Source organism: Pteropus vampyrus, unplaced genomic scaffold (assembly GCF_000151845.1).
Source record: "Pteropus vampyrus isolate Shadow unplaced genomic scaffold, Pvam_2.0 Scaffold48, whole genome shotgun sequence".
Taxonomy (NCBI): domain Eukaryota; kingdom Metazoa; phylum Chordata; class Mammalia; order Chiroptera; family Pteropodidae; genus Pteropus; species Pteropus vampyrus.
In genome coordinates, this window is record NW_011888829.1 from 4,901,972 (window position 1) to 4,916,578 (window position 14,607).

Sequence of the window (14,607 nt, forward strand, 5' to 3'; positions counted from 1 at the left end):
GGTTTATCCTGCCCTTCCTGCCATCCCCAGACACCAACCCCACCTTTGCTACCTACTTTTCTCGACAGTGGGCCGACACCTTCATTGTGTCCCTGCACAACTTCCTGAGTGTCCTCTTTCAGTGCATGCATATCCTTTCAGCTGCCTGGGGCTGTGGGCCCAGTCCGAGGCATCCAAACAGCGTGATCAGTGGCCACTGCTCTTGATGCAATCATTTTTTCTACAGAATGCCCAAAGCTCATTGTCATGTATCATGTGAAGGGGGCTGGACAGATTGTGGTTATTTTTGTCAGCAGGCCAGGGAACCATAAATCGTAGTTCTGATGCTCTGTTGCTGAAGTAACAGCTGACATGCATGGGTGTGGGGATCGTAGTAGCAGTGGGGTGCTGGTGCTAGGCTCTGAGAGGAGCCCTCAGATAGGGCTGAGGTCCTCTCAGTAGATAACAGGGCTTGGTAGGCAGTTGCTTCTTAGTGAAAGCAGCCATCTTTGAAAGCACTTCCTCTGTGTCCCCCAGGATATCACTTGCCTTTGCTGGTATTTTGTAGCAGGTGAGAACGCTTCTTGGGCAGGAACTTCCTCCCTGTGTTAGTATTTGGGTCGCTCTCTCTAGCAGTGACCTCAGTGTTCCTCAGCTTGCCAGAAAACAGCAGCTGTAAGAATGTATGTGTGGTTATTTAAAAGAGAAAGAGTGTAAATAATTTACAGCCTACCACACTGACCATTTTGTCACGGAAAGCCTGAGATCCCAAGGCCGGAGACATCACCCGTTGTTCGTGCTCTCTAGGCTGGAATTCTAGGGGAGGTGCAGGGAGTCTGGTTTGAATGGGGCTGCCTGGTGAGTCACTGATAAATGGGGCACTGTGGAGGCTCACCCACAGGCCAGGCGGCCGTTTTGGCCTCTGGGAGGAACATCTGTCACATCTGTTGGAGGGAGGAAGGGTGCCCTTTCCTTTGTGTAGTGGCTGGGTGTGAATTCCACTCTTGCCAGCTTTGCCTTTTATCTTGTGGGGCTGCCGCCCTTCATCTTGAGGGCTTTCAGACGGATCCAGCAGGGGGCTCAGAGCAGAGGAGGGCATGATACGACCACACGGGCCCTCTAGGGACATTGAAAATGTCACTCCTGGTCTCTTCAGTGCAAGACAGTGTCCTGCAAACTGGGTCACGCACATTTGAGCCGCAGTTCACTTTCCCACTGCCGAAGCCCTGCCTGCTTCAGTGCTCCTCCCAACTGAAGCTGTTTGAAGTGGTTGAGAAAGACTGACACCCTGACCCACAACGTGGATGTGCATGGGGTGGCGTGTGGCCGTGCAGTCTGCAGAAAGCTTTCTCAGTCTAAACCTTTGCCAGAGGGAGGTTCAGTCTGGGGAAGGGAAAGCTGAGTGACCGATGCTTCTGCCCAGCTGGTAGAGCAGCTGGCCGCTGGGCTCGCTCTTAGCCGAATGTCACTAAAGCTTAGACTGGCTGTGTATCCCACTGGATACAGCTCTTTACTGCTGGTATTGGGAGAAAACACCCAGGTTTGGATTTATGACCTCTCTGCGAGCTAGCCAGGCAGATTGTCATGTGTCTGTGAGTCTGAACAAAGTGTCTGTGAGTCTGAACAAAGTCAGGCCAGGCTTGGCCTCAAACGAGAGACTTTCATGAAGCTGTGAAGAGCCCACAGCCCCGAATCTGTACTCCGTTCCCCACATCTCACATTCAAGGGTGATGCTACTGTGTCAGGAGCTTGGGAAGGACTCGTTTCGCAGGCTTATTCTTTAACTTTGTGCACCAGTCCCCGTGATCCTGAACTTTGATGCGGAATGCCAGAGGACTAACCAGGTTCAAGAAGAAAATGAAGTTCTGCGCCAGAAGGTTGGTTCTGAACTCGCTTGCTCCTGGGGAAGTACTTCTGCTTTTCGTGCGTGAAAATAGGTAGTGGCACTGCAGGGCTGATTAAATGTAGGAAAGCACTGATCTCAGATGAAGGCGAGTCACCAGAAAGTCAGTGTTGGGGACTTGGGGGTTGTACCGGTCTGTGAAAGCTAGAAATGAAGTTCAAAAGTAATGAACTTTTCAGAGGGAAAAAAGACTGTGTGCATCCATGCTACCTGACGGCTAACCTGTTTTCCTCCGTCTGTTTTGTGCCTCTAGTTATTGTCCACATATATCCACATCTATACTGTTTACAACCCTGATATAATTTAATTGTTCTACTCAGCTCTGTGTGGCAAAATGATAGAGCCTGGGGACTCACATGTGCCTGTACATTTTGCCTGTGGAGCATTTATCTGTCCTTGAAATTAAGATAGCTTCAGCAAAAGGAAGAGTTTCAGGAAAGGGAAGATTATAAACTGTTTAGGTTTGAGGGTTTAAGATTCTTGGGTTTTGGGTGCGTATTTCCATGAGAGTTCCAAAGTCTGATTTTGTAGATTCCCAAGAGCAGAGCAGGATTGGGTGGAGCTGTATTTCTCAGTGAATTCAAGAGGAAGCAAGTCAGATGATAAAAGGGAAGCAAGTCAAATGATAAAAAGAAAAAAACCTGGTTTTTGTACATTTAGTGGTTTTTAGTTTCTCACCTCATTGTAGTCCAGTCACAACTTCCACTTGCGCATTTTTCTAGTCTGCAGTGAGCAGAGTGAGAGACACCCTGCGCTGAGGGTGAGGCAGTGAGGTCGGGTGTTGGGTGCGATGTGTCTGATCTTCCCCAGTGAGGGTAGATGAGGTGAGATCATTGATTAACTCAGCCCCTTCTCTACGTAGCTTTTTGCATTGCAAGCCGAAATCCACCGACTAAAGAAAGAGGAGCAGCAGCCAGAGGAGGAAGAGGCCTTGGTCCAACACAAGTTGCCTCCTTATGTCTCCAACATGGACCGCCTGGGGGACTCAGAACTGTGAGTGCACCTCGCCTCCCCTCTGTCCCCTGTGCTCTCACCTCGGAGCACCTCGCCATGGCGCCCCTGCTCCTGGAGCTGCGGAATTGCCAGAGAGCCTCCTGGCACTCCCTGTTCTTGCTTCCTAACTTTCTGAGTAAGGTCCCTTGGCCTTTGAGGTCCTTGGGCAGTTGTTCCCCACCTCCCAGCCTCTGAGCCTGCCCAGAGGGAGGGGCAGTTGCATAGCTCTGCCAGGCCGATGCGATGCGCCCAGCCTGGATAAATAAACACAGCTGCTGTCCTAAAGCCTCAGGAAGTTTTTGTGCATCGAAAGCAGCACCTGACAGTTGAAAACATTGGCATCCATAGGTGGGACTGGTTTCACAGCAGAAGCATGCTTCCGTGTGAGGGCTGGAGAGGTAGGCAGGTTGAGAGAGAGGTATGAGCGGCCTTAAAAAAAAATAGCCAGCTAGACAGAAGTCCCAGTTGATAAAAATAACAGCAAGAGCAGTGGCGGAAAGGGAGGCACAGAGAGGTTCCCGTGAATGAGTGGGCGGTGAGTAAGGATGCAAATGCGGACAGTCAGATTCCAAACCCACGCACGGCCAAATACTGTACCGGGTGAAACTGTTCAAGTGTCTGAGCTGGAGCCGTCCAGTGGAAATAAAACGCAAGCCAAAATGTCATTAAAAAATTTTAGTAGCCAACGTTAAGTAAAAAGAAAGAAGCAAAGTCGATTTTAATGGTATATTTTATTTAGCCCAACATATCCAGATTTTCATTTCAAACATGCGATGGATGTGAAAGAGTATTTTGAGATATTTAACACCTGTTCCTGCTGACTCCTGAATCCCAGGTGTATTCCTGCACGCTGTGATTTGGACCAACCCATTTCGGGGGCTCAGCCACCATGGCTGTTGGACAGCCCCGCTCTGAGCTTTAGTGGGGCCCTCACAGGGGAGCCGCAGACCTCGCCGTCGTGCCAGGCAGAGCTGGCCCCCCTTGGTACACGGATGGAACTGGGGATAATGCCGCCTGGCTGAGACCCTGGTCACCGGCGCTGTCCGCAGCCCAGCAGGTCTGTGCTCCCGCTTCTCCCAGACCCCGCCCCCGGCCCGTGACCTTGTGTTGTGTCTGCTTGTTCAGAGTCATGGTGTGCAGCCAGAGGAGCACTTCCCTCTCCCAGTCACCTCGTGTGGGCTTCCTGTCCTCACTGCTGCCTCAGAGTAAGAAGAGTCCATCAAGGCTGTCCCCTGCCCAGGGTCCCCCTCTGGCTCAGAGCACGGCCAAGAAAGAGTCCGTTAGCAGTCAGGTAAGCGCAAGTCCCGCCTTTCCGACTCTTGCCTCTGACACCTGACCGTCCTTCCAGACCTGCTAGTGCATGGAGACGTGTTCACCCTCCCTTGGGACCGATTTCATTGGAGTGCTGGTGAATGCGAAATTCACATCTCATTCCCTTTCCGCCTCCTTCCCTGCCTTTCCCCTCACAGACAAGTGATGGCTCTGCAGGATGAGAATATAGATAAGACTGTAGTGGAGGAACTGAGGGAACAGGAGGAAAATCCACTTAATGCGTTCCCTGCCCGCCCTGTCTCCTCCTCTCCGGCTGGAACTGCACAGGCAGAATGAGATGGGAGGCAGACGCGCGCATGCCGACCGAGGTATTGCCAGATCTCAGAGCCAGGTCTCACCCAAAGGGACTTCTCTCCTCCCCCAGCACACTGCCACTCTGACCACCGCTCGCACCCCTGTGTCACCTCCCAAAAGCCCGCGACATTCAGCAGGAGCAGGGGTGGAAGGCAGTGATAGAAAGTATGCTTTGAAGGGTCCCACTCCTTTGCTCCGAGATTTCCTCTGCTTTCTGGAGGGCTTATGACTGATTTGGTGACTCAGCATGAATTCCAGCAATTGGAATTTTGAATTTTTGGTGATATAGTGTGTAGGTAGATCAGAAGAGTAAATTGGAGTTACTTCTGAAGCAGCGTATTTCTTTTACAAGTTGGCATTCATTGATTTTGCAAAGAATTTTCACTACTTTTTCACTTTTATAGAAGCTTGCAGAATTTCTTTTACGCCAGCTTATGTCCAAAACAGCTGAGCATCCCACTGAGTAGTTTTCCTCGCAGAGATGGAAGGAATTCATTGGTGTCAGAAATGCCTGCCAGAGGAGAAGTTAACAGACCCAGTGTTACGCTTTATTGCTTGGGTAGGGACCCTTTCTCTCTAAATATGTATGGATTGGTTACAGATAAAGTAAGCCATCATAGGCAGATAAAGTCCCGGCCTTCTTCTCCCGCCATTCTGGGCTTGAGAATAGTGGCACGTGATGCAGTGGTTTGGGGCTGCTCACTGCATCAGGGAGGCAGGGGTCTGTCCCAGGCTGCCATTGGGACTTGGGGGCTTTAACTTAGCACTTGGGTTCAGTATTATTGTTGAAGTACAGGCACTGAGTAGGACACCAGATAAAAAAGATCAGGCGCTTTGGAGTCAGGCAGCTCTGCTGTCAGCTCCGGCTCCTGGTTTACCACCCTTGCTGAGATTGCTTAAACTGACCCATTTTGCATGGGATGATAATAATAGTATTTATTCCCTAGGGAGAGAATTAATTGAGCTGATCTAAGAGTCCTTGGTATATGCAGTTCTTGGCAGATTATGAGTATCGAATGCATTTTAGTATTAGTTGTTGTGTTCATGCAGGTACCAGCCTCCATAGGCATCCGAGTCAGTTCTGAGACCTAACGTGCCAGTTATGCAAAATGAGTATAACCTTAGCATCCATGAATCAAAAATCGATTATAGTTACTCCTACGATTGTTTTTCTGAAATCCAAATATTAAAATTAGAATTCCAGTTCTGCGAATGTGGCTGAGTAAGTTTTCCTGTTGGCTCTGGAGATCTCTTTTACCGTGCAATATTTTATAAGTGTAATAGATGATGTAAGGGAACATTAGGTCCCTTGAAATGTGCATGAAATTATGCAATTCAATTGTACTGACTTAAAATGAAAGAAAACAGAGACGGGTTTTTGGGGGTAAGGCCTGTGGCCTTGTTCTTTATGTGTTCCAGCACTAAGTGTCACATGGTGAGGGTGAAACAGGATAGGGAAGTTTTTATGAAGTTCACTTTCAAGAGATGAGGGTGAGTGTGTAATTTGGAGCAAACATTCTTTACCTTGCCTCAAATATATTCAGACAAAGCATGAGTCACTGCATGGGATGTTAACAAAGCAAGGGTAGCCCTCTTTCCGTTTCCTGAATGGAGATGTCTACAGTCTGAAAAACCCCATAGTTGGGTCACTTGTTTTTTATCGATTTATTGATTAGATTTAGCATTGATGTTTCAATTCTAAAAAAATAACTAGTATATTTGAAGTACAAGAAAAATCATAGAATTCTAGAGCTGGAAGGAAGTTTAAAGTTCATCAGGCTCACTCTCCTGTTAAAGTAGAGGAGCGTATTCTTTGATTGCCTCTTGTGATGAGGAGCTCACTGCTTGTCAGTGTGGGAACCTTTGCCTCTTAGTAAGCTGTTAGAAGCCTCTCTATAAGTTTTACTCACTGATAGCTTTGCCTTCTGGAGCTACTAGAGTAAAGCTTCTTTTAGGACAACCTTTCCTATCTTTTCCACACTAAGCACTCCCTGTTTATTCATCCCTCTCTCTACAAATTCCATCACTTCAGCATTTTTACCACTTGTGAGTGATCACCGTAGCTATTGTCATTATTACTGAAACGATCGTAGCATTATAGATGGCAAAATAGATGGTGATATATTCTGTGCTTTCAATCTGAATCTAGAGGCAAAATTAAAAAAAAAAAAAAAAGGAAGTCACTATAAAACCACGATTCCTATGGTTTTGGGATCTCTTACAGCAGGAGTCCTCAACCCCTGGGCCGCGGACTGGTACTGGTCCATGGCCTGTTAGGAACTGGGCCACACAGCAGGAAGTGAGCGGCGGGCGAATGAAGCTTCATCTGTATCTGCAGCCGCTCCCCAGCACCAGCATCACCACCTCAGCTCCAACTCAGATCATCAGGCATTAGATTCTCATAGGAGCACCAGTCCCTGGTGCCAAAAGGGCACCTCAGCAGCAAGCTCACCTAGCCCGGGGTTTTACTACCTCCTTCCCTCCAGCCATAATTCCACCCCTTCCACACCCACTCAGTAAATAATGGGACCACAATGTTGTTATAGCGATAGTCTCTTATTGGCTGCAATGTAAAGAAAACAAAGGATCCACAGACTTCTGTATCTGTACCTCTTATAGTATCAAATTACTTCCTAGCTACCTAGACATCAGTGGTAAGAGCAGCTGCCCTTGGGGCTGTTTCCATGGATCTTAGCTGGATGGAGAAAAGGGAGCCCTCTTGTTTGTCCTTCATTCTGTAATTTCTGTGTCGTGAGGGCTTGTCTTCTGGGTGGCTTTATTTTGCTTCAGGGGATGCCAAATGACTGGAACTTGTTTCCTGCCCCATTTGGATGACTGCCTGGCAAGTTCTATTCAGGGCACTGAAAATTAATTTATAGCCATCTCCAGAGTGAGATAAAATATCGGTTAAAATACCTCTCCCGACCTGTAGGAGACAGGTAGATTATGATAGAATATGACTAAATATAATTTGGACCATTGCAATGTTACACGAATTTAGTAGTGAAGATTTTTATGAAGTTTGCTCTTAGGATAAGATTTCCAATTACTGGGTATGTCACAGTGAATGTTTATTTAAGTTATATACATTCGTAGCTAGACACAAGTTTAGCTTATTAAAGTGTTTTGTGGACAGCTGTATTCATCAGCTTTTAGCACATTCTTTTTTGTTGTCGTTCACTCTTGTTTAGTAAATAACGTACAGTTTAAGGAAAAGCTCTCTTTAAGCAATATCTGATAGGTCACACTTAGGTCCATGGCTTTTTTTGACATAAACTGCCTGTCATTAGAAAGGCAGTTGTTAATTTATTGCAGTGCCTTTTAATGCCTGTTTGAACTTTTGTTTTTGAATACTGTCCAACCCCCAGCCAGATAATATCGTGGACAAATTCCTCGCCATCTTGACCTATGAGAGAAGCACAGCCTTATACTTCTTCATGTTGTGTTTTCTGTCCTTGCTGGACAGAAATTGTTGCAAGTGGATTTTGTACCAGCGAGAGGAATTCGAAGTCCATCCTAAGCCTCTCTGTACCGTCCGTGTGGGCTGTTGACTTGAGCACTCTTAACGCCGAGTGTTGAAAGAGGAAAAGACAGCACTTATCAGGTGTGGGTGATAAGTCAGGAGCGAAGAGGCTGTCTGTCTCCCCTGTTGCCTTTCCCACCGCTGGTTCCAAGGGAGGGCCCCTGTGGTCTGAGTACTTCCGCTGGGCATGGATGCTATTTTATATGGGTGCTTTCCCTTTTCTTCTCAAATATTCAGTTTAAAGATCTCTTGGTCAGGTTGTTAAATCTGTCATATCCGCAGGTTCCAGGCTTTTTGCGACCCCCTCACTTGACAGGAGCCCACTATTCTAGAAAACAACTGTCAACCCAGGACACCGATCTTCCGCTCAGCACTGTTTATGTAGCTAACTGTGGAATTTCCACAGCCACCTTTGGATTCAGAAAACATGGCCTCTGCTGACAGTTCTTTGGTCTCTTCTGTCAAAATGTTACAGCTTTTGGAATTCTTCATTTCTAATTTTATTTATTTGAAGTCTCTTTTTTTCTTGGTTAGTCTAGCTAAAGTTTGTCTCTTTGTTTATCTTTTCAAAAAAAAAAAAACACCCTAGCTCTTAGTTTCATTGATCTTTTCTATTGTCTTTTTCGTCTATTTCACTTTTTTCCTTTCTTTGTAAATAACTTTGAGCTTAATTTATTCTTTTTCTAGTCACTTGAGGTGTAAAGTCAGATTGTTGATTTGAGATCTTTCTTTTTTCTTAATATAGGTGTTTATCGCTATGAACTTCCCTCTTAGAACTGCTTTTGCTGCATCCCCTGAATTTTGGTATGTTGTATTTCCATTTTCATTTGTCAAGATGTTTTTTGATTTCTCTTTTGATTTCTTCATTGGTCAGTAGCATATTGTTTAATCTCCAAATATTTGGGAATTTTTTAGTTTTCTTCTTGCAATTGATTTCTATTGTGATGCTTGATATGACTTCAGTCTTCTTAATTCATTATGACTTGTTTTGTGGCCTAACATATGACCTCTCCTGGAGAATGTTCCATGTGTGCTTGAGAAGAATGTGTATTCTGCCACTTTTGGATGGAATGTTTTTAAATGTCTCTTAAGTCCATCTGGTCTAACATGTGGTTTATATCCAATGTTTCCTTATCGCTTTTCTGTCTGGATGACGTAGCCCTTGTTGAAAGTGAGGTATCAAAGTTCCCTACTATATTATTGCTGCCTATTTCTCCCTTTTGATCTGTTAACAGTTGCTCTCTATGTAGGTGCTCTGATGTTGGGCGTGTATATATTTATGATCGTTATATCTTCTTGATGAATTCACCCCTTTATCATTATATAATGACCTTCTTTGTCTCTTATTACAGTCTTTGGCTTAGAGTTTATTTTGTCAGATATAAGTGTAGTTACCCCTGTGAAAGTCTTCAGTTTGAGCAGTTTGGCCTCTGGATCAGTAGATATGGGAAAGAGTCAGAGGATTTGTGTAATGACGGTTGACATCTTAGATCATGTCCTGGGGAGTAATGGAGACCATGTGAGCAATGCCGTGAGTACCTCAGAGCCTCTCGGTTAGCAGTCGTCTTGACCACCTTTTGCTTCTGGGGAGGTAGTAGAAGGCTTTTTTCCAGTTTCTGAAACTGTGGAACCTATTCAGTGTTCCATGGGCCACAGGGTACTTCTCAAGAATGATAGAGCACGAGAGAAGGGCCTTATCTTGGTTATGTTATTTAGCTTCAGGATTATGCAATTTCTTATCTTTTCTATCCAGTGTCACTTTCTTCCATATGCTCCCTTCGTGGTACTGTCTTCTTCAGGTTTCTCAGAGCATGGGGGTTGCTGTCAGATCTGGGTGTGAATTTCAGCTCTTTGAAGTTGTGCTTATGTAGAGCAAATAACCCCTCTCAGCCTCAGTTCCTCATGTTAAAATAATGGAATAAGGGAATGTAAACTTCTTCGCATGGTACCTTGCATGTGGTAAACATACAATGAATAATATATATTGGTGCTATTTTTGTTATTGTTGATTTTCTTCTTAGATTATTTCTTTTATCTTGACTAAGAACCCTGCTTCCCCCAAACTAAGCTAGAATTCGGAGAATCAAGTACTTTCTCTAGAAGAAACATCTGTTACAAGCATAAGAAGATATCACTGGAGGTTGCTTCAGACAGAAAAACAAAAATAACAAATACCCTGTAGGTCAGCCACAGTTGGGCTCCAGTCCTTAGAAATTTCCTTTTTTAACTGGACATGGCTCCAGGGTTCCCAGGGGCTTATCTATATTGATCATCTTAAGTTGTTTTATGTTAACATAAGAATAAGAAGTAGAGGAACTAGAGAGTGACTTTGGGGGAATTTCTTCTTTTGACTTAGGTCTTGTGTATAAATGGTTGGCGAGGAGGTTGGTCTCAAACCTGAGTGGCTGTTTGCATCCATATCCCTTTGCTGAGAGTGTAAAAAGGAGGTGGGCGGTTTTGAGCATCACAATTTGTGGGAATAAGGTTGGGAAAAGAAATCCCAGCCAGCTAAACTGGAAAGGAGATGAGGCGGCAGCTCCTCTTTAAAAGGCTCTAGATTATGGGTCTTCTCCCCGTGCAGGTGGAGTGGGGGTGATTGAATTCATTTGCTGTGCAACTCGGTTGGCTTTATCACCCTGATTATGAAAAGGAGCCAGAAGACACCAGTTTCTGTCCTGTGCAGTTCATCTCACTCAGAGGTCCTTGAGTTTCCAACAGTTTCTCTTAAGGATTTCTGGTTGCCTACTAATCATTTCCAATACCTCAATCTTTGTTAACATTAGCTGGATTAGTCATACACTTGGCCCCAAACAAGAGAGGGTATTGTGTTTCTTTTTCCCTCTAGAGAGGTATGTTTTTTTTTCCCTTTGTATTGCCCAAACATTTTTACTTATAAATGTTTAGAACACCTAGTGTGAGGCCTGGTCTGCTTTGTAGTCCTTGCTTTGTAAGCACTGATCTCTGCCCCCTCTGCTGAAGTGAATTGTTCTGATTAGATCAAGGAGATTACGTGTGTCTACCTCCAGGGGATAGATATGGCAGGCTGAGGAATGCTGGCGACCCATACTTTTGACAGTGGGGAGTTGACAAAGGAGAGAAGGAGGTCCAGGCTGCTTGCGTTTCACTCTTGGCTTTGCCCACCAGCCGAGATACCGGAACCTTCTAACTACCTGCTCAGCAGGGCCAGGGGGAATCTTACCCAGGAGCTGGGCAGAGAAGACACTCCCTGACTTCTCTCCCCCTCCTGGCCCAGGTGTCATGGCTTGGGCACAGAGAGGAAGAGACTTTTCACCGCCTGATGTCTCGTTCTCCAGACCCTTAAGGCGAAGGACCCGGCGTGCGGGCCCAAGGATGGGAAGAGCCTCTTCAGCGGGCTGGCTACCGGGGAGGCCAGCTGGTCGCAGCACCGGCAGCGGCGCCTGCAGGATCACGGCAAGGAAAGGAAGGAGCTGTTATCTCTGACTCTGCAGGTATGGCTGTCCTCCGCCTCCCACGCATGCGTGTGGGGACATGCGCATGGCTGCTGTGGGGGACCCTGGACGGTGGTGGGATGGTGCAGGGCCCACCCTTGCCTCCCTTGATTTCTGCTTCTCTAGAGCATGGTTTTGCCTGAGTGTAATCGCTTGCACTTTGGGCGTTTTGTTCATATTCTGCCTGGCTCTTCGGTGGTCCGTCTTCCTGATAGCATTTTTGTAAATAGAGGTCATTGAATGCCGACTGGAAATGTCCCCACAAGATGAGTTCTGTGATCAAATTGATTTGGGAACCCTTGCATAATGCGTCCTCCCTTAGGTTAACTCTGCATATTAATATTAGCATGTCACGGTCCGTCAGACTCGTTGGGACGAAGACCTGTTTCCCTTGGTGTAACCCAGAGTCTCCCAGGCTTGCTTGATCACAGGGTCCTTTTCTCCTGCACCCGAGGCCCACCTCCTGGAGTTGCTGCTCCGAGGGCCACGTGTCCCCAGCGTCATGCTGTGACCCAGGCCCTTGCCACACTTAGCCCTGGGACCCCTCCTCCCACCCTCCACTGCTGGGCATGAGTCACGGTCTGCTTGTCCTGGTAGTATAAGCTGCCTCCACTTCCGTCACAGACACCGGACGGAAGGCAAAAACCCAAGGGATTTACTGTCTGCGTTTCTTGCCTGTTACTTCTTGACCATTTATCTCCTAATTGGAGCTGCTCGCCTATTTTAAAGGCATTGCTGCTGATTCCCAGCCATGTCCTAGTGCCCATTCGATGATACTAGAATCCAGTCTCGTAGGATTCAAGACGCACCTGAGCTCGGCCACTGCCATCAGGCGCCTCTCTGAGTGCAGAGGTCTCGCTTCCTCTGTTGTTGTTGTTGTTGTTGTTGTTGTTGTTGTGATTTTACTGTAGAACTGCTCCTCCTGTGACCCTGAGTAGTGCTTAGGGAGCCTCAGGAGCCGCAGGGGTGGCAGCACGCCCTGGCTGATGCCCCCTGGCCTAACTGATGTCTGGGTGAGCGGGGTAAGTGTGGCGGCCAACACTTAGTGCAGAGACGGGGCAGCCGTGGACCCCGGGCGTGGCAGGGTGTATTGAGTGGTACACTCCAGCTCCTGGCCTTGCTCTGGCTCTGCTGCTGTCCTTGGGTCTCCATGCCTGGCTAGTCGCCTCAGTCTCTCGGTCCCCACTTCCTTGGAGGGGGTGCTGGTGGGCGTGCTGGCGTACTGGTGAGGGGCCAGGCTCACCTCTGACTGACCTCACTTCACACCCAAGTGCCGCCCTTACCAGCTCTTGACCTTGGGCAAATTATTTAATTTCTGCTTTCAGTCTTAGTTTTCACAGCTATAAAACAGGGTTAATAATAGGATCTCAGATGAGTTTGGGGAGGATTGAGAGATTCAGTCATATTCACACAGTGCCTGGCACACTAGCTGAGTTTTGTTATCCTAGGCCTGGCCTATCAAGGCAGTGCGTGTCCTTAATCCCGTCAGCTGTGACAGGGAGGGGGTACCCATGGCCCACTAGTCCCTGGGCCAGGCCTGTGAGAGGGGCAAGGTCTCCAGGAAGGGGCTGTCAGTGGAGCAGGTTCCCCCTCTCCAGGGTGAGCGGGGTGTCGCTCTCGCAGTCCATCGCTCCTTCTAGATCTCCCTCGGTGTGCTTCGGCCACACTTCGGTGTTCTGCAGTGTGTCCCCGGATGTGGTGAGTGGCTGGGCCCAGTGCAGACCTGTCACAGCTAATTTGTCCCCACTTCCTTTGGCCCAGTGCGCAGAGAAGAAGGCCGAAGCTAGTGGCCCGGAGGTGGAGTCCTGCCCAGAGCTCCACGTGGAGGCGCTGGAGGTGCTGACGCGGGCTGCCGCAGGCCCTGAGGGTGGAGGGGTCCGGCCCGAGCAGCCGTTCCTTGTGCTGGGGCAGGAGGAGTACGGGGAGCACCACTCGTCCATCATGCACTGCAGGTGGGTTCGGGTTGGGGGCGAGGCCCAGCCAGGGAAGGTGCTGACCAGTGGCGGCCGTCTCCCCAGGAAGCCTGGGTTTTCAGGCTGAGTGTGAAGGTGCGCCAGGCCGGATGTGCGGGAAGTGGGCTGGTCCCCAGGGGTCTGTGGTCACCTCAAGAGTCAGAAGTGGGCTGCCATCGGGGAGTGGGGACGAGTGCTGCTCGGAGCTGCTGTTGGCCCCGTTAGCCTCTCTGTCCTTCTAACCGTGGGACTCTGAGTTTTAGTAACAGTTACCTTTTATTTGAACTCCCTAAAACTCACTCAATTTTAATTTGCTTTATGTTGGTACTTTTGGGTCAATATTTACGACTTACAGGTTTTTACTTACTCATGCTAAAAACATGGCCTTTCATGAAGAAACCCTCATGGAGCGGTGTTCAGGGCCCAGTTGGGCCCGATGGGCTCCGGAGCGGAGGGGCAGGAGGCCCTCAGTCTGCAGACTGCGAGTGTCCGAGGTCAAGGCCGAGTGTCTGAGGCCGGGGCCGAGTGTCCAAGATCAGGGCTGAGCACCTCTTGCCTACTGCTCTGCCCAGTGTTTGCCGCAGGGCTCACTCAGCACGTAATAGGTGCTTCCTAAGTAGTTCTTGGACAAATGGATAAATGAAAATTTCTAGGAATAGTCCACACCCATCATTAGAGTGTAGGCATTTCGGGATTATTTTTTAAAATGGTCGGAAAGTCAGGAAAGCAGCCATCTGAATTAGCTGAAGACTGAGGCGAGATGCTAACAGCTTCCTCTTTCTTTCATGTTAGAGTGGACTGCTCAGGGAGGAGGGTCGCCAGCCTGGACGTAGACGGGGTCATCAAAGTGTGGTCCTTCAACCCCATCATGCAGACCAAAGCGTCCTCCATTTCCAAGTCGCCGCTGCTCTCTTTGGAGTGGGCCACCAAGAGGGACAGGCTGGTGAGTGACATCTTGCCTCGTTGCCTGCTTTGTGGGCTAGGAAGAATTTCCCAGGGCCCTCCACCAGTGGTCAGGCACCACAGGCTGGGACGGGGCAGCCAAGCCAGACCCCCTCCCTCTCTCTCTCTCACTGGGGATTCAGGGACCACACATCCAGGACTGTCCCTGAACGCTCCTATTTGGGGGCAGCAGGGAGGTCGCTGGATTAACAAAGGTTG

At 48.2% G+C, this 14,607-nt stretch overlaps 1 protein-coding gene across 1 annotated transcript in view; it reads left to right on the forward strand.

Annotated features, from left to right (window-relative positions):
- Positions 1-2: 2 nt before the first annotated feature.
- The window catches only part of WDR91 (WD repeat domain 91), a gene marked incomplete at its 5' end in the record, with an annotated part of 23,597 nt that continues 8,992 nt past the window's right edge, over positions 3-14,607 (forward strand). Inside the window, 7 exons of the mRNA XM_023530278.1 lie at positions 3-129; positions 1,774-1,856; positions 2,745-2,875; positions 4,001-4,166; positions 11,339-11,494; positions 13,256-13,446; positions 14,239-14,389. Coding sequence (XP_023386046.1) covers positions 3-129; positions 1,774-1,856; positions 2,745-2,875; positions 4,001-4,166; positions 11,339-11,494; positions 13,256-13,446; positions 14,239-14,389 — 1,005 coding nt within the window. The remainder of the gene's footprint in view (positions 130-1,773; positions 1,857-2,744; positions 2,876-4,000; positions 4,167-11,338; positions 11,495-13,255; positions 13,447-14,238; positions 14,390-14,607) is intronic.